At 42.9% G+C, this 24772-nt stretch overlaps 1 protein-coding gene across 1 annotated transcript in view; it reads left to right on the top strand.

Annotated features, from left to right (window-relative positions):
- LOC116507594 (TGF-beta receptor type-2-like) overlaps positions 1 to 24772 on the top strand; it is a 55077-nt gene that overhangs the window by 26246 nt on the left and 4059 nt on the right. The window contains exons 2-6 of the mRNA XM_032215841.1: positions 2593 to 2743; positions 3818 to 4020; positions 8837 to 9648; positions 10929 to 11070; positions 20296 to 20423. Coding sequence (XP_032071732.1) covers positions 2593 to 2743; positions 3818 to 4020; positions 8837 to 9648; positions 10929 to 11070; positions 20296 to 20423 — 1436 coding nt within the window. The remainder of the gene's footprint in view (positions 1 to 2592; positions 2744 to 3817; positions 4021 to 8836; positions 9649 to 10928; positions 11071 to 20295; positions 20424 to 24772) is intronic.

Genomic DNA, 24772 nt, shown 5'->3' with positions numbered 1-24772 from the left:
GGACGTCTGGTCATCTTACTAGTGGTGGAATAGGCCACCTGCTTAAACCACCCAAGTCCTCCCCGACCCACTGAAATACCTCATACTTCCCACAATTACTTTCTCCTAACCCAACCTGCTGTGTCACTTACCATGCGAAAATCTAGCAAGCGGTCTCTTCTCCAGCCTCTCAGTTGGGCATGCCACTCTGATGCTCGGTTTAGGCCTGCACCCCTCCGAACCTCCATTTTGGCCTGCAATGTGCTGGGCAAGGCCTGAGCAGGTCTAAACAGAGCTTCGTTTTGTCCGGAAAAATATCCTAATCCTAACCTCCATTTTGGCCAGCAAAGTGCATGAAGAATGTTGCAGAGCCTCTGCAGTTGTTCGTAAGGACGAACAACTGCCAAGGTGCTGCAAGATTCGTAGTTTCGGGATTTGTTCGTATTTGTTAGGGGGTGCTAATCGTGTAACTTTGAACATTCACTAAGGGAACACTCGTAAACCAGGGATTACCTATATGTAATTGTAGCATAGACCTGACTTCAATTTTCCATTGAATAAATGACACTGAAGACAAATGACATTTTTATTTCAGTAGATGTACAGATATACATGTCAAGCTTTGACTGAGATCTAGCTTACAATGTTTGAATAGGCAGTTAGTACCACTGCTTGTCAGATTTCTAGAAAAAGGCAGCCCACATATAAAATGTAACATTAGTTTACAGAGCCCTTGAATTTAATCTCCAAGTTTTCACATATTTTTCTTTCTTTTTCTTTCTTTTTATGCCATGATGCAATACTGAGGTTAAAGGTAAAAGTTCCCCTCGCACATACATGCTAGTTGTTCCCAACTCTAGTGGATGGTGCTCATCTCCGTTTCAAAGCCAAAGAGCCAGCGCTGTCCGAAGATATCTGTGTGGTCATGTAGCCGGTATGATTAAACATGGAATGCTATTCTCTTCCCACCACTTGCATTTTTACATGCTTTCGAATGGCTAGGATGGCAGAAGCTGGGACAGATAACAGGAGCCCACTCTGTTACATGGTGCTAGGGATTCGAACCACCAAACTGCCGACCTTTCTGATTGATAAGCTCAGCATCTTAGCCACTGAGCCACCACGTTCCTGTGATACTGAGGTTATATCAACCTTAATTCTGTTTTTGTCCCATTCAGAAATCTGAACCCTCAGAATCTGATGATTAATGCTCCCTCTGCCAAATCTAAAGCGGTTTTATGCAACATACTTACTATGGTCTTTTTCAGATCCAGCATTTTATACTGGTTGCTTCATCTATTGGGAGACACAAAATGAATGACTCCAGCCTCTTTAGTGAATCAAAACACTGTCTTCCAGTCACGCTGTATTATGTTACTCCAGAAACATACTCACCTCTCAGATGCGAAGAAAGCAAAATAAATATGTGGAGCCACAACAATGGTGGGTTCCTTCCGGTTGAGCCCGGTTCGACTGAACTGGTAGTAGCAGCAGTGGCAGGAGGCCCCGTCCATCTGCCTAGATGCTTCTGCTCATGCTCCGAAGCATTGCGTGCGCATATGAGCGAGCCAGAACCAGTAATAAAAATATTTGCAACCCACCACTGAGCCACAAGGTGCTCCATTGCAAAAATGGAGTGTATGTGTCTATGTGTCTATGTGTCAAGAAGTCCAAGATGTTGGTTGTGACTGCATGATCAAAGCCTGGGTTAGTGGCAATTTGGGTTAATGATGTATGTCAACAAAGCCTAAAAGTTTTGTAAGATGTTGCCTTCAGGCATTAATTGGTACTCTTCCTACATGTTGAATTGCAATGACCCCTCAACCTGTTTCAATACGTTCAGTGTGTATTTCCACAGCCAAAATACAGTCTCCTTCTCTTTTAGATATATGTGACTAAATTAACATATTGTTCTGAACTTAAGAGTGATTTGTGTGCCTTGGAATATTATCTGAAACCAGCCATAAAACCTAAAATCTGTATTTATGATTTAGCATGTAATGAAAATCTAGCCAAATGTAGTTTGTATATAAATCATTTTAAAATCAGGCCAGGGGTATCAAACTCGATTTCCTTGAGAGCCTCATCAGGGTTTTGTTTGACCTTGGGAGGGTGGGGGTGGGTGGCTGGGTGGCCAGCTTGACATCACTCATGTCGGGGGTGCCTATAGTGGCCTGAGCACTCTGCACTGAAAACGGGCTCTTGAGCTCCATTTTCAGCTGAGACGGACTCCTGCAACCCTCTGCCAGCAAAAATGGAGCTGGGAGCCCACGTGGCACTTGTGAGTTCTGTTTTCGGCTAGAATGGACTGGAACCCTCTGCCAGCAAAAACAGAGCATGCAGCCCTCCCGAGCTCCATTTTTGCTGGCCCCCAACGTGGGCTAGTCATTTGCTCTTTTCAGGGTGGCCCTGTGGGCCAGATCTATGCACCCCACAGGCCAGATCTGGCCCCAGACCTTGAGTTTGACACCCCTGCCTTAGGCCCTTCTTTAACCATTCATAGTCTATGGAAAACAGTGTTGAAAAGCATACTTCAGCTCACATGGTCAAGTAAGGCTCAGAAACGTTTTCATGCTGATGCTGAAACTTTGTCATTCAATTTTATATTCACAGTATGCACCAGCCGAGCTGGAAGGAGTGTGAACAGCAATGTCTGCAAGTGGTGTGACAATACCTACCCCATCTGTGAAAATCAGGTGTGCTACACCAACTGTAATTTTAGCTCCTATTGTGAAAAACCAGAAGAAATCTGTGTTTCTCTATGGTAAGCAAACATTTTAAAAAAAATTTCTCAAGAATGACAGCCTAAAATAATTGTCTATTATGTAGATTCCTATGTAGTCCTTTCTTCTCTGGTATTTGACTTAATGGAATCTTGCACTGATGCATTTGCAAAAACGGAGCAGTTCATGGAAACAAAAGGACAACATTTTGCATAACCTATATTCAATCATCATAGATAAAATCTGTGTGCCCCTCTGCCTGCTTATGAGGAGAGAGGGAGAGAGAGAGGGAGAGAGAGAGAGGGAGAATAATATTTATAATGTGATCACTTATTAGCACTGTAATTATCAATTGTTTGGCTGGAAGTTTTCCTGAACCATAAAAGAAAAGCAATATATTTTATGTTTGCAGTGGCATCATTCCTCACACTAAATCCATGATGGCAAGCCTATGGCACATGTGCCATGGGTGGCACACAGACCCATATCTGCCGGCAGCTCCAGCATGCATGTGTGCGCCACCTGACTTCTGAAGGGCCAGGGGAGGCCGTTTTCACCCTTCCCAGGCTTCAGGAAAGTCTCCAGAGCCTAGGGAGGGTGAAAAATGTGCCCCAACAGGCCAACTGGAAGTTTGGAAATGAAGTTTGGAGGCTTTACTGGAGCCTGGGGAGGGCAAAAACGCCCCCCCCAACCCCTCCAGAGGAGATACCAAGCTCACCTTGGAGGCGAGCAGTGCAGTGTGCATGGGTGGATGGGGAACGTGGGAGGGGTTGTGCGGGCATGAGCATGTGGGGGGCGCTTTGCATTATGGGTGCTGACACACACACACACACACTACCGTGCGCGCGGCCTTGCATATTTGGCACTCAAGAACAAAAAAGTTCCCTATCATTGCCCTAAATCATAACACAGTACATTTGGTTTATAGTTTAGCCTGCGATAATCTCGATCAATGTATGTTTTATTTAACAAACCGTGGTTAAGAAAAATATGACTTAGTGCGAGGTGTGAACCAGATCTTCTGTTCTAAAAAATGAATGACAAATATGGAAAGCAAAATAAGTGATAATATTGCTATTTGAACATTAATATCTATATCTTTCTTGCCATTTCAGGAAACAAGTCAATGCAAGTATAAAAGTAAACACTTTCTGCCACAACCCACAGCTGCCAGTGGAAAATATCATGATATCAAGATATAACACGTCGAAGTGTGTCATGATCCGGCAGCAGAATGAGGATGGCGTTTTTTACATCTGTGGTTGTGTGAAAGAGCAGGAATGCAATGACAAGCTTATCTTTGAGAATCATAGCAATGGTGAGTCTGCTTAGTGATGACTGACACATAGCTGGAAGATTTGAACATTCAGATATTCCTGACTTCTCACTTGTTCCTCTTTCCCACAGGACAATCTGTGAGAGGCTGGATATAAGGTCTCCAGGGAAATTGGGGTATTTTAAAAAAATATATACCCTTCTCCCTTTCCTCCAGTTTATAAAGGAGGGTAATTTTCAGGAGAAGCACTCAGGTTTTATCCTAAGCAGTGGTGGGATACGACCAGTACGCCCCAGTACGGGCCTACTGGTGCCTGCTGGGAGCACCAGGTACTGTTCTGGTACTGTGCTCCGGAGGGCCCACCTGCCCTCCTTACCAGTATTTAAGCTGTTTGGGGCTTCTGCGCACATACACGTAGCATATGGTGCTCCGCCGAGCAACTGGAGCGTTGTGGAGGTGTTGCGGGAGGTGTGCGCTGCGCACGTGCATGTGGTGGACACCCAGCCCTGTTACACCGTACTGGTTACTTTTAAGAACGAGGCACTGAGGTAGACAGAACAGCTTTTATTAACGTGGAACAGTCAACAGAGAACTCAGAACACGAACGAGCGAAGCCTGCCTGACAGCTATTTATATTTGACAGCTGTCATGCGGGTAGCCAATCGGTGGCCAGTATTTTTCCCACTGGCCGGCAGGCGCGCCAGAGCCAATCAGGAGCCTGAGGCTCTGGCCACGCCTGCCGACTGCGTCGAGAGGACGCAACAGTTACAACAGGATCCAGAACCCACCACTGATCCTAAGGCTACAAGGCATGTTTATGTGCCAGATATCTGGTCAATATGGGTTGTGATGGAGGGATGTTGTGATTCCAGAGAGCAAGAATTCCTTCCTGTTAGACCCTTTGTAGATCCACCACTGTAGGTATCTGCCTTAATCTTATCACAAGTTAGTTTGAAAAGAAATCTGATCTGTTTCCTGTTACAGTTTAAAAATAGAGATAGCATGCTGTCCCCAGTTCTTCAAGCATTCCACCAAATGTTTGCTTGTCAGGCAAAAATATAAAAACAATAAAATACCAGCCTGGGAAGAAACAACCTGTGGGAATCAGATATTTTCCCCAATCTCTGCTGGTCTGACTGGAAGCCTGCACATTTTCAATCGAGAACATGGCTGTAAAATTGCAAGAAAATTTTGTGCTTTCTGGATGAGGCTGAAATTTACCCTGGCAAACAGCTCTGCAAGTTGATGTTTAATGGGTTCGAATCCTCCCTGTGGCAAAACATATTAGCACATCTATACAGTCCTCTAGCTTTGGCTTCAGGATGCTTGGCTAGCTGTTCCTGAAGGCATTTCTGTATCATGCAACCTTCCTCTTCCTCCTTACTCCCGTGTTGTTTATCTGAACCACAACTGAAGTAGTAGTTGACATGTTTGTTTGTTTATTATTTATTTATTTATTTATTATTCATTTATGATGAATATATTTTTGGTGACTATGATCATGATTTATTACTTATTGCTTGTGTGTACACTGAGAGCTTATGCATCAGAGAGAAAATCTTTGTGTGTCAAATCACATTTGGCCAATAAAGAATTCTGTTCTGTTCCATTCTGTTCTGTTCTTTCTCTGTTCTGTTCTGTTCAGTTCAATTCTAATTCTATTCTATTCTTGTCTATTCTAGTCTTTATCCAGCACAAGTCCTGTTATTTGTATAACACATACCACTTCAGCAACTTCTGAACTGATGATACAGGAGGGGGTGGGATCTGTTCAGCTACCATTGGTCCTTTAGCTGGACAGGCGTGCCCCTTTCCCTCCTGTCACCTACAGTGGATGTAGTGGCTGGTCTTCTAGTCACATGATGGGGAGACAATCGTATTTATTCTCTCCTCCCAGTTTACTTACGAAGCATGTCGACAGATCTCCTAGGGTAGCAAGACAATTCCCCAACTTTAGCCATTCCAATGAAGCACATTGGCAGATCACTCAGAAGATCTGAGGGGAGGAAGAACAATTGAGGTTTGTCAGTATGGGGGCTTTCCACAGAAGCAGTCTGACAATGCCTCTTCTACCTTGCCATAATTCATCTGGCCCTTGGTCCACGAAGTGTAGTCCCACTTCCCAAGGATCAGGTGTTGCAGGTGATCTGGGGATGAATTGTAAAGCAAGAGGAGAACCTGAGAATCTCCCAGATTGAATGCTGACAAAATGGTCACATTTCAGCAGAACAGTTAAAGCCCAGTTTAGCATAAAAATACAGGTGAAATGTTAGGTGGCTGCATTTTCTTTGCACAAAGTTATTCAAACAAATGCTATCAAAACTAAGGTGTAAAAAGTATAGTTAGGGACACACAAAGGAGTTTGGCAGTCTGCCGCTGTTGTCCTGCAGGCAGTTGTTCCAGTTGTTACCTATAAAGGTATTTTTGTTTAGGCTATCTAAACAAAAATAATGCAGCAAATCCATTCAATTATGTGCCATCAAGTTGATGTCAGCTCTTAACAATCATAGAGCAATGGAATCTATCTCTTTCTCTCTCATTCACACACACACAGAGACACACACACACAGAGAGTTTCAAATGGATCTCTGTGATGTAAAAGGAGGAGCTTGACCCATTTCAATAACTTCTTTTGTGAGTTCTGTGTTTCCTCAGTGGTGCTTCATGTTATGTATTACAGAAGTGAGCAAAAAATTATCATGGGCGCTATAGGTGATTCAGGAAGTCACAGGGATCAAATGAAGAGTGCAACAATCCTAATCAATAAGGCGTTTTGCTAATTTCAGATATCAAATGAACAGAATTTGACCCAAAGAGCAATTGGACTTTCCAGTTTTTTCTCTGAAGACGTTTTGCTTCTCATCTAAGAAGCTTCTTCAGCTCTAACTGGATGGTGAGGAATGGAAGGACTTATACGAAGCAAAATGTCTTCAAAGAGAAACCGGAAAGTCCAGCTGCTTCTTGAAAAGCACCTTTGGGACAATCATGACCTGGAGGACTGAGCATCTCCTCAGACATTTAATGAACAGAAATGGACTTTTGGGCTTTACAGAATTAGTGTTTTTCTGTCTTATCTTTGATAGCAGGAAGGACTTTAGGGATAGCCCACGAACTCCAGTGGAAAGTAGCCTTTATACTAAACTGATTTCTAGATTTATAAGCTATAGTAGCTACTGAAAGATAGTGATGCCATCATTCCTTGCCTGAATGCAACCTATATATATCATGTCGGGGGGAGGGGAGGGGGAGATTTCTAGCAGAGACCCAGCTTTGAAACCACAAAGAAATATAAGGCGATGTCTTTCTTTCTTTCATTTGTTTTCAAAGAAAGCAGCCTTCCTGAAACTTTTTTAGGCTCATGCAACAATCACTGCTGCAAATTGATGACTTTGCATTTGCAGCCGAAATGTATTTAAACAGTTCCCAGGAGTGATGCAGCCAGCAGGCATTAATTCAGGTTTGCACACTGCAGCCCTGGAAAACGCTAAAAAAAGGCTGTTTTCCATCGAATGTCACCCTTTTAGAGATGTTGTCATGCCCATCAGGTAAGTCTATTACCCAAAAAAAGATAGCAGGGGCCTCACACTTTCCAAAACAAACTTAAATGTGCCTCATTTGACGCTCATCTTGTGGTTTGAATTTGGGGTCTTATTTTAGAAACATTCACAGCTTAAGCAGAAATGAACTGCAACAGACTCCCCCCACCTTTTTTTTTTCAGAAAGTGCCAAGTCAAACAGCTTAAGGGGTCTAGCTTTCTTACTCCCAGGATCTGAACAGTAAATTTCACCCACTGAAGTCATGCCCTGATGCCTTTAGTTTGAGGGATAGTTTTGAACGACCCATCCTTCGCTATTCTATTGGGCAATAAACAGTCTTGGGATTCAATTTTTTTTACTACCAGTTTTGTGGGCGTGACTTAGTGGGCGTGGTGAGGCTTGGTGGACGTGGCTTGGTGGGTGTGGCATGCTGTAAAATCTCCATTCCCTCCCGATCAGATGGTACTCAGGAGGCAGAGAATAGATGGGGTGGGGCCAGTCAGAGGTGGCATTTTTTGGTTCTCTGAACTACTCAAAATTTCCGCTACAGGTTCTCCAGAACTGGTCAGAACCTGCTGAATAGCACCTCTGGCAAGAAATCCTTGCTTTGAATTTCATGAGTAACAGGTTCACTTTACAACTGTATTGCTAACGTAACAACTGAAGTGATTCATTTAACCACTGTGGCAAGAAAGGTCATAAAATGGGGGGGAGACTCACTTAACAACAATCTGACTTAGCAATGGAAATGTTGGGCTCAGTTGTGGTCATAAGTGAGAACTACCTGTAATCTTTTTAAAAAGAAAAATAAGAACAAGCACAACAATGAAAAAGTTATACAGCCTCTCCTTCAGGTGATATGGGGAAGGAGCAAGTACCCCTCTCCTCTTTGTGTCGTGCTGAAGACATGGCTGAAGAGGTTGCTAGAGAAGAATGGTGGGGTGGACAGCAGGGAGCTTTTGAGTCCTTCCCAAATCTTCTGCTGCCATGTGAGCAGGAACCCAGAAATCCTTTCCTGTGGTGAAGGCAGGCATAGGCAAAGAAAGGCTCTCCTACAGACAATTGTGCATGACTGATGGAGGAGCAACTTTTCACCAAAACAATTGAGAGAAAGTTGAACCTCCTGTAGTGAATTCACCATAGGACTGTTGCCTGTATTGGATGCTAAAATTAGGGGACCTCTGGATTGTGGCCCCAAGTCTTGGGCTGAAATGTTTGGTCCCTAAAATGCTATGGGATCCCTGGGGACAGTTGCTCAACGTAACTGCTCTGCATATGTGGAAACGTCCTGGCTAATCTCTGCCTTTTCTTTTCCCCATAGGATACTCCATGCTACATAGCAAGGAAATCATCCCTGTGGCAGCCATCAGCCTGCTGCCCCCGCTGTTGGTGGCTATCATGATCACCGTGATATTCTATCTCTGCCGAACCCATCGGCAGAAGAGGCTGTCCAAGCAGTGGGCCCAGAAACACACTCAATGCCGTGAGCGGAGTGAATCCAGCAGAGCCGCCACTTATGATGAGATCCTGTCCGTCAAAATAGATCATCATTCTGCTCTCCACCCGGTCCGTGCCGGTAACCTCAACCATATCAATGAACTCCTGCCAGTTGAGTTGGAAGAAAGAGTGGGGAAAGGGCAATTTGCAGAAGTCTGGAAAGCCAAGCTAAAGCATGCATCTTCAGGCAAGCATGAGATAGTGGCCGTGAAGATTTTCCCTTGTGAGGAATTTGCATCCTGGAAAAATGAAAGCCAGATCTTCACGGATGCCAACCTGAAGCACTGCAGCATCCTTCGGTTCCTTTCCGCAGAAGAGAGGCACTCTGGGCTTCAGAAAGAATACTGGCTGATCACTGCCTATCACAGCCAAGGCAATCTTAAAGATTACCTGTCCACGAATATTCTCAGCTGGAGAGACTTGCAAAAGATGGCAGGTTCCGTTGTGAATGGCGTGACCCACTTGCACAGTGACTACACTGCCGGTGGCAGTCCAAAGATTCCCATTGCCCACCGGGATATCAAAAGCACAAATGTTCTCATTAAGAACAATCAAGAATGCGTGCTCTGTGATTTCGGGATTGCTCTGAGACTGGATCCATCTTTAAGCGTGGGAGATTTTGCTAATAGTGGACAGGTGAGTATTGTAGAACAAAACTAATAATTTATTTTGCTTGTTGACTCAAGCAAAGAGGGCATTGTGCATTTCTCCAACACACCATGGCCATCACCCACACCCACAGGCTTTCTTGCATTTTTCCACCCCACTTGTTTCTTCACCTGGAATGCAGCCATATGAAAAGAGAAATGAAATCCTGTGTATGCTTTCTTCTGATCAGGAACATGTTCCATGTTGCATGGGAACTCACATATGTAGAACTCTCCATGTTTTGTGTTCTCTTGTGCAAATGTTCATGGTCAGCATGAAGGTATGGCATGCAGTATTAAAATAATTAACGTGGTGCATGCAGGAGTGTTCTTGTTTACAATTTCCCTTGCTTGAAATCAATCCAATGGAAGTCGTACCTGGTAAACCTTTAGATCAGACGTGCCGCTTGACCCTGCATTCATTGTGAGCAGTTAAGTCAGTCATAGTTTCCTTATTTTGCATCTGGCAACATCACCAGTTTTTTTTACATTCTCTCATTTACATAAGAATGGATCTCTCTCTCTCTCTCTCTCTCTCTCTCTCTCTCTCTCTCTCTCTCTCACACACACACACACACACACACACACACACACCAGAGGTGGTATTCAGCAGCTTCTGACCATTTGTGGAGAACCGGTAGTGGAAATTTGAGTAGTTCAGAAAACCAGTAAATACCACTTCTGATTGGCCCCATCTATTCTCTGACTTCCAGCTGATTGGGAGGGAATGGAGATTTTACAGTATCCTTCCCCTTCCACGCCCACCAAGCCACACCCACAAACCGGTAGTAAAAAAATTTGAATCCCACCATTGACACACACACACTTTCTTTATTCAGCACTGGTTCAGAATCATCTTTGTTGATCACTTGGTTAGGATCTCAAACCACGCTATTTTCCAGAACTTTCTTCTTTTTCTATCTTTTGGAAAAAGCAGCAAAGCTATGGAGAAGCATTTATCAAACCAAAATGAGTACAAATGAGTGTTTCCTGAGGATTTTTTGCCTATTCACTACTACTCAAAATTTCAACATAAACGGTTAACATATTCCCTGGGCAAAATTCTGAAGATTCAAGATTGGAGATGTTTTGTATTTTATGATGGTGATTTAAAAGTGTATTTTATTTTGTAGCCAAAGCCTGTGACAAGACATTTCATGTGATGGGATGGATCTGTCATAGCTTTCAGTGTTGCCTTTAAATTAACATGGCTTCTTTCTCACCCTTACACATGTGTACCTGTTTTAATCAGTATGTGGTTATCATTAGGTGGGCACTGCCAGATACATGGCTCCTGAGGTTTTGGAATCCAGAGTGAACCTTGAAGATCTGGAATCCTTTAAACAAATGGATGTCTATTCTATGGCTCTGGTTTTATGGGAGATAGCCTCCAGGTGTGATGCTATAGGAGGTAAGGCAATCAACATTTCCCAATCATCTTTTTTTGGACCAAAGGAGGGGGATGAATCACCTCTCATTTTCAAATTATTATTGCAATATTGTTTCCATCTACATATTCCAATAAGTATTGGCCAGAGACAGAGGTGGTATTCTACCAGTTCCAACAGGTTCGTCCAAACCGGTAGCAGAAATTGTGGGTGGCTCCGCCCACCCACCCCAGCACTATGTCCATCCCATTTAAACACTTATTTTTGCCAAACGTGCTCACATTTGCAAACCTGTAGGGAAAGTAAGTGAATATCACCCTTGGCCGACTAGGCTTGCTGCCTTCGCTTCAACCAGGGATCGACCTCGTCTTTTTCTCTCCTTTTCTTGTCTCCGGATTCTCTACCAGGATGGATCAAGTAGGGCTATGTCCTCAGCACCAACCACTCCTCCATCAATGGATAAAGTAGACGGATTTTCTCAGAAGTCCGTCAGAAAAGCCAGGCAGAAGAGGTCGCAAAGCTCCTCCCAGTTTTGGTCTCAGGGCAAGCCTATTGAGTTAACTCCACTGCCTCTGCTAAAAGCTTTACAACCAGCCTTGGGAAATCAACTGGGAGCAGTTGTCCCCACCCCAATGGAGGCCCTGAAAAGGATTGGAGAAGAAGCTGGGCAGTAGACAAGGAAAAGGAGCAGATCTCCCATTGACTTGGCTTTTCAACCTTTCTTGAAGCAATCTAAGATTGAGGACTTTGTTTTGGCTCAGTCTTCTGGTCAGGGAGCTTTTGAGGGCATCACCCTCCGAGCTGAGAATGAAGACTTACCTGAAACTCCGGCCCCTAACCACCCCTTGCATGAACCTACCCTTGTAGAACTTTTGGCTTAGCAATGTTTTCTGGTTGCAGAAACTACAGCGAGCATTCAGCTCCAGCTTGATAGAATAGTAAGTAGTTTAAACTACTTAGTCTCCTGGACTACCAGTAGGTGTTCTGGGATGATCGCTTGGCAGTCAGTGGGGGCGACAGTGTATTCCCTGACAAATTCCAGGAAAAACTTTAATAAAAGCACTGGCCAACAAAATCCTGGTCAACGAAATTCTACCAACAGACTGAATTCCGCATCCTATGATGTGAATAGCCGCCTGGTCTTACAGCCAAAACAGGTGGCCCTCATCATTAATCCCATTAACAGCAATTTACCTTACTGGAGTTCAATACAGCTGGCGAGGGGTCATCTATTAAAGTTACTGGGGCTAAAAGCTGATGATTTGAAGAAGGTCAAACCTTTATTCTCCCCTGAATACTGCACCAGAGTGCTACTTAGTTTTGATAATTCTAACATTCCAAAACTACTGTTCAGAAGAGGATCCTGGTTAAGGTACTTTGGCATTTTGCCAAGAAGAGTCTTCAAAGATATATCGATTAAGCCACTTTTGAGTAATCGACAACTTGTGAATGGCAGGAGATTTATTGCCCCAAAAAGATCCTCAGTGGCATATATTAATGAGCCAACTTTGAATGCTATTCCGGATATTGCACCATGTATTAGCTATATACCTACTTCTGCAAAACCCTCAGTTGGCGTTCTCTCAGACGGTAGGCTAACTGCTCCTCCTACAACTGGCCCTTGTAGCACGTAACAACTTATCAGGAAGCTTCCCTTGATTTGATCAGTTGGGAAGAGGTGGCCCCAAAAGAAGCGACATCAGCGCAAGGCACCCAAGGTCTCTTGGGTCCCAGGTCAATGTCTCTGGGATTCCACCTCTTTATGGGACTGATCTGTGTCAGGACGGCTTTTGGAACCAGGAGGAGACATGGCTCTTTGGCCCTTTAGTGCGCTTCCTCAATCGGAAAGAGCCCAAATCATAAAGCGTCTGGATGCAGTTAAGTTCAAGCTTTGGAGTCTATCACTCTCTGACAAGGATTCCTTTGGACCTCAGGGAGTTTATACTGATTTACCAGCGGAAGCTCCATTAGCATTTTCTCCAAAATGTTTAATTCGTAAATCTGGAGACGCAGGGCTAACTCAAATTTCACTTGATGATACTGCAGAATACTTTCCAGCTAAGCAACCAGTCAATGCCACAAGTATGAACTGGAGTGCGTTTAGAGTCTTACAGCCCCATGAGCAAGGCTCGCCTCCCCTCTCTTTTCCCCTGCTTTTGCCTCCCAAGAGGATGACCCTGCCATCTAATAATGAATGTATTTTTTTTTATCCGAAGGGTGTGCTGGAAAAAATTAACCACACAGAATGACTAGTAAATCTGGTCCCCCCCCCCCCGCATACTCAAGTGCCTTTCGCGGAACATTGCAGGCTGGGGGTGAAGGTGTGGTACTACAGAATTTGCTAACTATATCCATTCATGCGATGTGATCCTGCTCCAGGAGACCTGGGCTTGTGATAAGATACCATTTTCAGGGTTTACGGCCATTTTGTTGGCCATTATTAGACAATCTATGGCAGGAAGGCCTAAGGGTGGTCTAGCTTGTTTGGTCTCTACTTCTTGGAGACAGTGGAACTACCCACCTGTGGCTCTTTAGTTATGGCGCTTTTAATTAAGGAAGGACACAGCAAACTGCTAGTGTTCAATGTTTATCTTCCCCCGACGAGGAGGCAAACTAAAATCAAGGCTCAATGGGGAACACTGGAGAACTATATTACTTGTATGGAAACTAAATTCCCAGTGTTATATATCCTTATAGGGGGCGACTTTAATGCCCGTCTGGGAGCTCAAGTCCCCCCAGCGATAGAGGCACTCTACCCCCAAGAAATCCTCCAGGCCATAGGTCATCTGACTTCAGCCAGACATTCTAAGGACGAATTAACAATTTTTGCTGGCATTCAGTTAGCCCTTCTAGCAGCCCAACACAAGAAGATAATTCTTAATGGGTGTATGCTAGGTGATCTGGCTGGCGAATTTACTTTTAGTTCCTTACATGGGAGTAATGTTATTGATTTTGTGCTGGTATCTCAACCTTTAAGAGAGGCAGTCTGTGCTTTTTATGTGCCTTACGGAGAGCAGCCACTACCCCCTGGTTACAATTATTGAGCTTTTTTCAAATACATCTCCCTAGGGGCCCTCAGATATTAGATCCCTATGTGGCCTCATACACAAGGAGGATCAAATGGTCTCCCAATACTGAAAGAAAGTTTCACTCCTTTTTATCATCTCCATAGTGTCTCAACTTGTACAATCAGGTACTAGCAAGTAGTGGCTCAGAGATAGTCTTAGCCTTTGAATCACTAATTAATAGTGTCCAAAGGGAGCTTGGAGCTGTCCTTGGGCCGAGTGAGCTATATCAATCACAAAGTAATTCTTGGTTTGACAAAGATTGCCTGATGCTTAGGAACCAGATTAAACAGGTTTACTTGCTCTACCACAACTGAGGGGACAAATGCCCACCAGAAGACTACTACTGCCTGAAGCGGGAGTACAAAGGATGAATTGCTAAGAAAAAGAAAGCTAAAGAGAGAGAGAAGTGGGATCTACTTCTCCTCTCCATCCAGCAGAAGGACACTTGATTATTTTGGCAAATTGCTGCCAGCTCTTTGCCGAGCCATCAGGAACTCCCTCTCTGCTGTATCTCTAACAGAGACTGGGAAAACCATTTCTTGGCAATTTACCAGGCATCAGCAAGTTCGACCGTGTCTGACCCACAGCTGTCTCCTGTAGCCCCTGACTGGCAACCTGGGACCCATGCTGAGATCAGCGAGATTATCTCCGAACTCAAGTCAGGCAAAGCTCCTGGCCCTGATGCTATTCCCCCTGATCTGCTAAAATCCAATCCTGAATGGTGGATTCCTCTTTTGGCAAGACTCTTTACGTATATTAATTCCTCTGGCAGGGTACCTACCTCCTGGAGCTTAGCTATTGTGCCAGTTTTTAAACGAGGAAATAGAAACAACCCAGCTGACTATCGCCCCATAAGCCTGCTCTCCATTATTGGGAAATTGTATGCTAAATACAATGCGATGCTCTCCATCGCAGATTCCTCACTTGGGTTGAGGAATCCAATATTATTTGTACCAAACAAATTGGGTTTAAAGCGGTTGTGCCACACTGGATCACTGCTTTGTTCTACCGCACTTGGTCAACAAATATACTACTATATCAGGTAGCAAACTCTTCACTGCTTTCATCGACCTAAAGTCAGCGTTTGACTCAGTCCCTAGGGGTCTGTTGTGGTCAAAACTGCTTAAAGGTTCTATCGACAGATGTTTGTTGTTCTTAATTAGGTCCTTGTACAATGAGACCTCCAGTCAGGTCAGGTGTGGTCTGCAGGGAGAACTCTCTAATCCTATCGTGACTGAGAATAGAGTAAGACAGGGATGCTCCTTTTCTGTTTAATATATTTTTATCTGACCTGGCCAGTTACATTGGACATGTTGAGTCCCACGCCCCGAAGCTGACAACTACAAAGATCCTGCTTCTTCTTTACGCTGATGATGCAGTTCTCCTTTCATTGTCAAGGCCATGACTGAAAAGATTACTTTCTGCATTTGGGTCTTACTATGTTGAAAACCATTTGGCTATTAATTATGATAAATTGAAAATATTAGTATTTACTAGACCCCAGAAATTGTATAACTGGGATATCAGTGACAATGCTGTTAAGCAGGTTCTCCATTTTAAGTATTTAGGTATTCAATTTCAGAACACCGGTGCCTGGACTAGACACCGAACCCAGGTGCAGAACTCGGCCTCCTGTAGTCACCAGCAGATTTTAAGATTCTTTTATACCCAGGGTGGCCAGTTCATTCCTTCTGCCCTACGTATTTACAAAGCCAAAACGTTGGCCCAAACCCTTCACGGTATTCCCATATGGATCCGGGGCTTCAAGGATTGCATTGAAAGAACCCAGGCTGCTTTTCTTAGAAAACTCCCCCTTGTGTTGTCTTGCCATTTGTGTTGGTTTTACCCCGATGTACCTGGAACTGGGCATTTGATAGGTGGAATGTATGGCCTGGATTAAAACCTTTAAATGGTGGTTTCAGGTGCTTTTTCTGGCAGTTCCTGGCAGCTACCTCTCCCTGGCATTTGCAGACTACCATATTTCTCGCTGGGAGAAAGAGTTGAAGAAACTATATCTGCTAGGTTTTACGGAGGATGTCTTGGGAAATTATGGCCTTAAGGACACCCAATTTAGGGTAGTCCAATGGCTTGTGGACATTGATTTACAATATCTACAAGCCAGAGCCAACAAAACTTGCTCCCACTGACTCTCAACCAACTTAATAATTATGGATTGAGGATGGCTTCCTATTTTTATACTTTAACCATTCCCAAGTACAGAAGAGCTTTTTCCCTAGCTCACTTTAATGTCTTGCCTTCAGCACCTTTGGATGGTCGTTTTAAGAGACTCTTGATATGCCCTTGTGACAGAGCCGAGGTTGAAACTGTGGAGCACATCCTTCTATTTTGCCCCATGTATAATGCAGACAGATCTAAGTTACTGTCTCTTCTTGAAATCGTCCCTCCTAGACAGGGACGTGCAGTCAGGGGAGGCAGAGCCTCACCACAGTCATCATGAAAAGAAAAGAAAATGTAAAAGGAAAAAGGCTGAGGTAGTTGCTGCCAGAGACACAGTGGATGACTCTGCTTAGTGCTTAACTGTTTAAAAAAGCCTCTAAAAAACTACAGGAGGAGGCGGGAGGTGCCTCATCTAGTCTGACTTTATGATCACTCGAGCAGAGCTAAGCAAGGGTTAAAAGCCGAAAAATTCCTGACATAATGAGGCACATCGTTCTCCTGCCTCCTGTAGAGGGCGTTTTTTAGAGGCTTTTTTAAACAGTTAAGCAGAGTCATCCACACAGTGACTCTGTCAGCAACTAGCTCAGCCTTCAGCTCTTGTCTTTTTCCTTTTACATTTTTTTTCTTTTCATGATGGCAGGCAAGAGCAGAGTTGAAATCCTCTCTGAAACAGCTGGAAAAGGCATGTGATTGAATGCAGAGCTACTTTGCCTTTTCTCACACACACACACACACACACACCTGGATAAAAGTATATAAGCCCAGCTTCACTGATTACAAGTTTGAAAAGGTGACGTGGCTCCACCTGCAATCAAAGGCTCGGATCGGAAGGCAGCAGGGGAAGGGGGGGTATGGCAGAGGAGCTGCTTTCAAGCCATTGGAAAATATATCCAATCCAACTTATGTGTTTGTGTTTGTTTGAGACTGAGTGAGTGAGAGAGGGATCCAACTTCTCTGTCTGTTTGAGAGAGGGGGGAGGGAGGGAGAGAGGGAGGAAGAAGGTGGAGGGAGAAGAAAAAGAATGATGGAAAACTTTTTCGTAAAGGAGAAAAACAAATGCTGTCGCTTTAAATCGGAACTGAGCATGCCTGGCTGTGGAATTCTGGGAGTTGAAGTCCACAAGTCTGAAAAAAATTGAAACCCCTGCGTCAGTGCCTCACCAGCCATAAACCTCACCGCACATCACTGCTTCTAGACCTAATGGCTGTAATTTGTTTGTATATTGCCTTGGAGATGTCTCCTCATACATCAAATTAGAGGAGAACACTGTAACTTCCCTTAGTTAAGCTTTTGGTGACTGATTGCTATGATGCTATGATCAATTCTCTTATGTCTCTTTTGTAGTGTTTTGGTCTTTGACCATAAATAAAGTGTGTGTGTGTGTGTGTGTGTGTGTGTGCGCACGCGCATGCGTGTGTGTATATCTGGCCATTAAATTGAAAAGTCACCTATATCCAAGAACCATCAAATCAACATTAGAGTAATGACTGGGTGATCTGGCTCATTGCAATGCATTTTCATGCAATTCATATGGGATCACACTACTTACCTACTATGAAATAATTGTTACCATTACATTATATGAAAATTGTTCTCCACTTTAGCAGAGCTCAGAATCATCTTCGCTGACATATATTAGTCTCAAGACTCATTAAGCTTGGAGAAAACAGTCAAGAGGATCAAACAATACTAAATGATGTATTGTTTAAATGATTTCAACAAAAGTGAATGAATAATAATTATTTTGTAGGAACAATAATACTCTCTTACTAATTGCCAAAATGCTTAGAATTGGAAATATTCAATCAGATGTGGGGAAAAGAAGGAAGGACAGAAGGAAGGACAGAAGGAAGGAAGGAAGGAAGGAAGGAAGGAAGGAAGGAAGGAAGGTAGATTCCAGACTGTAGTTCAAGACTTCTACAACATCACCAGTTCAAAGTGCTGCGGTATCCTGCTGATTTACAATCAAATACCTTTTTTGGCTTGTTGGCAGCTGTCTGAATCACAAGTAATTGTTCCAAGCAATATTTGACTTCTTTAGCAAGATTTATTGAGACACAATGGATAGGATTATTAAATGAATTTCAGCAACTGAATTATTTCTAAATTAGAATCAAATTTCAGAATTGAAAATACATTTGGATAGAGATATTTTTAGGCTGTTTCTAAATGTGATCCTGTGAAATGGTGATATGCAGTTCATTTCCCCGATAAAGGAGTAGGCTGTTTATCAAAAATTTCTGAATCCTTCTAGTCTGTGAATCAACCATCACCAGCAGATTATACTTCACCCAGCAATTGTCATATACAATATATGTTAAATAATATAGGAATGAAGACCAAGTTTATTGGTCTGTGGTCAAGGATTCCACTATTTATCTCCCATGACTATTCAAGGGAGACTAAAAACTATGTGATAATGCCTCCTATTCTCCATCCTTGCAGGTGGTCCAGAAGGATACCATGACAGCAAAAACTGCAAAAAGGTGTACTGAGAAGGATGTATTCCTATTATCTAAGTCTGTGATGGCAAACCTGTGGCACGCGTGCCAGAGGTGGCATACAGAGCCGTCTCTGTGGGCACGCACAGTCGCCGGGTGCTCTTATGGTTTTCAGCATGCACATTCATGGTGGCTACCTGTTCTTTGGGTTTCCGGAGTGTGCGTGCACATGCACACATTCACGTTTGGGTACTCAGTGCTGAAAAGGTTTGCCATCACTGTTCTAGGCTCTCACTTGTTATAAAAAAGCCCTGGAGATATCAACTCACTTTACATGCCTCTTAGTCTCAAAAGTCTTGTTGTAAATCTAAATCCACAGCATATGAGGAATGTTCCAGAGGTGGCCTGCAGAGCCCTCTCCGTGGCCATGCGCACCATCACCCAAACTCAGGCCCATCGCGTTTCCGCATGGTGTTTCTTGCCATTGTTTGCAGGGAAACACAAGTTTCCCTGCAAACAATGAAACAGAAGCTTACAAAAGAAAAAGATCTCACCTCATGCAGAGCTGCTCGTGTTGGGATGCTTCACCTCCCACCGGCCAGCTGGTTTTCGGGTCTCTCTCGAGCATGTGCACATATGTGTGCATGTGCACACACGTGTGTGAGCCCACCTTGCAGTTTGGGCATGCGCGCACTGTTTGGGCAGTTGGTGTCTAAAAGGTTTGCCATCATTGATCTGAGTCCTGATGAAGGACACCCAGTAAAGTGACAAATTTTGTTTCTGTTCCATGATTCCTGAATCCCGACTAAGGGAGACCTAAACAATTCCTTTCCTCTAGATACCTTTATAAATGGTATATAGGGTTTCCTGCATGAGCAGGGGGCAGGACTAGAAGATCTCCAAGGTCCCTTCCAACTCTGTTAATCTGTTAATAGAGTGCCTACCACTTTCTCAACAAACTTCCTCTAAAAGAGAAAATTTCAGACAAGAATAAAGTTGCCAAATCAGCCACTATCAAGACATGGAATCTTCAGGAGAGGGCATCCCCACCAGTGGTGGGTAACTACCGGTTTAGACCGGTTCGGCCGAACCGGTAGTAGCTTGGCGGCGTGGGTTGCTTTAACTGGCAGTGACCCAGGCCTGCCACACCCCTGAACTGGTTCTCCCATCTTGTTTTTGGCTTTGGCGCATGCACAGAGCAATTTTCATTGTACTGCACATGTGCATGCAGCGCGCATGAAGCAGCTGCCTGAACCCACCACTGACCCTTACCTCCTTTTTCTGAGAAGCAGGTACAAGTTTCTTCCTCCGAGGACAAATCATTGCTTCTGGAATCCAGCTGCACATATTCTACCCGGTTATAGGAAGAAACCAGCAGGAACATGGACTTAGCTATGCAGGTGGCAAAGCCCATATATTTAATTGGTTGATTTATTTGCAGCCGCTTGGTAGCATCTAAACATTGAACCAATAAGCACACAGGAAATAAGCATGCAAGGCTTTCCCTCCCTGTATTTGATTTGCAGCAATGCCATATTTGTGATTTCTTCCACTATTGTAGAGGTGAAGAATTACGAACCACCCTTCGGATCAAAGGTCCGGGAACGGCCTTGTATGGAAGTTATGAGAGATATTGTGCTTTATGGTCGAGAACGACCAGAGATACCAACTAACTGGTTGGCCCACCAGGTGAGTTCTCAAGCTATTCCAGACCAATGTGATGTCTGTATTGCTAATTTTGATAGAATTATTAAAAGATAGTAATGGGGAGTCCGCCGGTAGAATCCTTTCTTTGGTTGAATGTCCGCCTTCTTGTAACTAAGAAGATCAATTATTTTATAACTAAAATAATTAGTTATAATTATTTATAACTGTATAATTAATTACAAAGTAATTATATAATTAATTACTTTGAGATTATATTACTCATAGTTAATTCTTGCCAAAGGCAATCTGATTTAACTATCAAAGAGCTTTTTTGGGTGCCTTTTTCCTTTCCCTTCAAAACAGCAGCCATTCCAATGCCAGCAGAAATAAGCAATGCATCATAGAACCAATTTGTTTAATTTTTCTTTCAAGAATTAATTAACATTGAAATCTCTCTTAAAATATAAATCTGCTTGGAGTAACATTAATTTTAATAACCTCAGTCTTGGCCCACCGGTTTGATGGAATTTTAATCCATCTATTAATAGCCATATCAATCTTATCTATAACATTAACCATATTACTTTCCATTTGTTTTGAAATGTTTTTGCGATATGTGATCCTAATTATTTAATATAGTCTGTACAGAAAGCAAAAGCCAACATCTTACAGTGATCTATCATATAGCAAAGAAACTAACATATTTTTCAGAGTATAAGACGCACCTTCCCCCCCCAAAAGAGAGGGTGAAAATGTGGGTGCATCTTATGCACCAAATATAGCCTCCACCACTACCAGAGGCCAAAAATGCAAGGCATGGAGGCAGCAATGGTCTGTGGCAATCCCTGAAGCCTGGAATAGCTGATTGGGGGCAATTAGGCAGTCCGATCCACGGCCAATCAGTTGTGCTGAATCAGGCTGCAATAAGTGCTGAAGCTGACCTGGCTGGTCAGAATTTGCAGCAGTAATCACATTCAGAAAGCACACACAAGTAACTGATTCAGCAGGATTGAAAATAATAATAATATACATTACATTACCAAAAACAGGTTTTCCAAGGTAAATACAAGCAAAACGCAAGCAGTTTCACTTTCAATTCTCTGCTAAGCCAGGCTCCTTCCGGTCTCCTTGGTGCTCACCAGGGGTGGGTTTCAACCGGTTCGCGGCGGTCCCTGCGAACCGGTTGGTCGGCGAACCCAGAAGTAAGTAACTTCCGGGAACGGCGAAGGGCGCACCCGCCCGCCCGCGCTCCTTACCTGGTTTTGACGAGTTCTGCGCTTCCACGCATGCGCAGGATGCATACAGCGCCTGCGCGATCCTCCAGGAGCAGCTGGAGCATCGCACAGACGCTAGTACGCATGCGTGCACCACGCGCGTGCACGAGGACGCCACCGGCCCCGTTCCAACCGAACCGGTTGGAACGGGGCAAGAAACCCACCCCTGGTGCTCACACAGCAAATTTCAGAGTCCAAATAGCCCTCATTGGCTGACTTAGTTGCTATGCCTATTCATTGGCTGACCTTGTTATCATGTGTCAGCTGAATACCATGGATGCTGGTAGACAGAGGCAGAATTTTTTTTCTTCTTATTTTCCTCCTCCAAAACTAAAGCACGTCTTAAACTCCGGAGCATCTTATTCTCCGAAAAATACAGTAAATTGATTTTTCTAATTAATTTATAACCTGAATATTTACCAAATTGTTGAAATATCTGCATCAAGTTGGGCAATGAAATAATTATCCAATGTATATATGCTGGTCTTGTTGTATTCGTGTCTTTTCCCGTCGAGGTCTCACTCACCATCTTCAGGCTGGTGTTTTCGGCTTAAATTTATATATATATATATATATATATATATATATATATATATATATATATATATATATATATGTGTGTGTGTGTGTGTGTGTGTGTGTGTGTGTGTGTGTGTGTGTGTGTGTGTGTGCGCGCGCTGATAAATAAATAAAGGGAGACTAGTATAGATCTATTTCAAGCTATTTAGCTCTCATCAGCTAGCCATACCCTTACTGAGATTTGAACCTGGGCTATATTACATACTAGGTAGACTTCTTAGCCATTAGGCCACAGGCTCTTATCCGTTATCAGTGAAGCCAAGCCATCAGCGAGCCAAGGCAAGTGATGTATTTATATTTTAAAAATAAAAATTAAGTCTTATCCTTAAGCTTGGCACTAATACAGAAGTATTTTATTATCTTCCTCCAATATTTTTTTAACTTCCCAATCCAGTCTATAGCCTTAGGAATTTATGGTAATTTGTTAAGTAATAGTTCACCAGGTTTAACTGCACCTATCTCTTTGAAGAACAGCTGATTGGCTGGACACTGCAATAGTTTTTCCAACCTTCCATAGTTGACTGTCCTCCATGCTATGGGTAGAGCTGTTGGTGGGTATCTTTTTGGGAAGGGCTGGTATTTCAGGTGCTGCAAGGCAACTGAATTCAAGTGAAAAACAAATTTTACAAGAATTTGAGACAAGATGGGAGAACTGAAACATTTAGAAAATCCTAAGAGGATATTCCATTTTTTTGAATACTCACTTTTTATAGCTATTTTTCTACTTGTAGAGGAAAAAAAGGTTTATATCTACTACCCTCTGGGCTTTTTAAAACCCAGGTGGGCATTCAGAACACCCATTTTCAGTTGAAGTTAATGGAATCCACTGTACATCTTTCAGTTTCAATAGATGCACCAAATGCAATACTGGATGAAATTGTGTTGTCAGGAAATAACCCTTAATTTGACTGTCCAAAGGAACAAAATAGGGAATTTTGGACATTGCAAAATGATACTTCAGTAAATGTGCGTAGCCTTTGTTTCAGCTTATCTGAAGTTATGCTAACATTATTTTAAAACATGAAATGATAAAAGCTGCAAGCAGGTTCTGTTTTTTAACAATCATCTGGAATCTGTCATCTGGGGCACCTTAACTTACAAATAAAATACAGTATTAACGCTTACAAAAATGGCAGCATCAGATTTAGCGGATTCCTACTATGCATTCAGAAAGTCTTCAAGACTCCCTTCACTTTTGTCAGTTTTGTTATACTGATCCTACAGTTGTTGAAATTCCTTTTCTCATTAATCTATACATAGTACCCCCCAAAAGAAAAGAAAAACCAGAAATATGCCATTGTGATATTTGTTTTTTTTTTTTAATAAATTTAGACATTTCTAAACTTCTGTTTTCACTGGTGTACTCAGTGTAGATTAATGAGAGAAAAAAAGAATTTCAACAATTATAGAATCGATTTGCAGTATAACAAAATTGACAAAAGTGAAGAGGCTCTGAATACTGTTTGAATGCATTGTATCTGCAATGTTCAACCTGGGTATAATCCAAGTGGAAAAAACACTGTCTATCCTGATAGTAGAATATGGGTAAGTTGGCTGGACATCACAGTGGGAAGGTGGAATATACGACTATTGTCTTTGGCAGGAACTTAGGATAGTTTGAGCCTGTGTTCAGCAAGCAAAATAAAGAAGTACAGTTTAAAAGGGAAGAAAATGGAAAACTTGCCTTGCTTCTAATAACTGATTAAGAGACACCTTTGCTACCATTCTCTGATTCTGATATGTAACTGCAGGAATAAAATAATCCATATCATTTCATCATCTGGGCTAAATGTTTTGTAAAAATTCTATCCTAAAATTAGCTATTAGTAGAGACTTCTTTTTTAAAGCTGGCGTGCAGAATTCTGTGGGGCACAGCTACTGGTAGTTATTTCGTTTTTTAATTTTTCTGTTCTTTCAAAACAATCTTCTCTTTCCATCACTTCCCGCCCCGCCCCCCAGTAGGGACTAGTAGAGTCCCTTCAGGCAACCAAAGATTTGAAAAGCAAAGGAAGCCCCCAGGCACCTACGAATTAACGTTTGGATGCCTTTAAAGATTAGCCTTTCTGCTTCATCAGCTATTTGCCTGCTGAATTTTAAATTTTTGCTAATACATAAGTGTCCCTTACTTCATCTCTGTCCAGTTTCGCTACTTTTTTCTTCCCTTCTCAGTGCAACCATCCTTTTCCATTTTCATGCTTTCTACTACTATTAGGAGGAGGAAGCAGAGTGTATCTGAAAGCCTGTTTTGTGTGTTAGAGGGAGAACAGTTGATATATGCATGTGATTTTATCAGGCAGATTATTTTACAGAGGCACACAATGGTTAGGGCATCAGGTTATAAACTTGGAAGACTTTCATTTCTAGCCCCACTTTAGGCACGAAATCTTGGCAAGAAAATTGCAGGGACTAGTCCAGTCAGTTACTAGGAGTCCACATGGATTCGAAAGCACAAAATAATGTATAGGTTATAATTAATTTGCTTAATGTCTTTGTGTGCTCTGCCTTGCTTCTTCACTTCTGAAGTGTGGCTTTTGAATC

Source organism: Thamnophis elegans, chromosome 1 (assembly GCF_009769535.1).
Source record: "Thamnophis elegans isolate rThaEle1 chromosome 1, rThaEle1.pri, whole genome shotgun sequence".
NCBI lineage: Eukaryota > Metazoa > Chordata > Lepidosauria > Squamata > Colubridae > Thamnophis > Thamnophis elegans.
The sequence above is the reverse complement of the archived record's forward strand: the minus strand, read 5'-3'. Positions and strand labels throughout refer to the sequence as shown.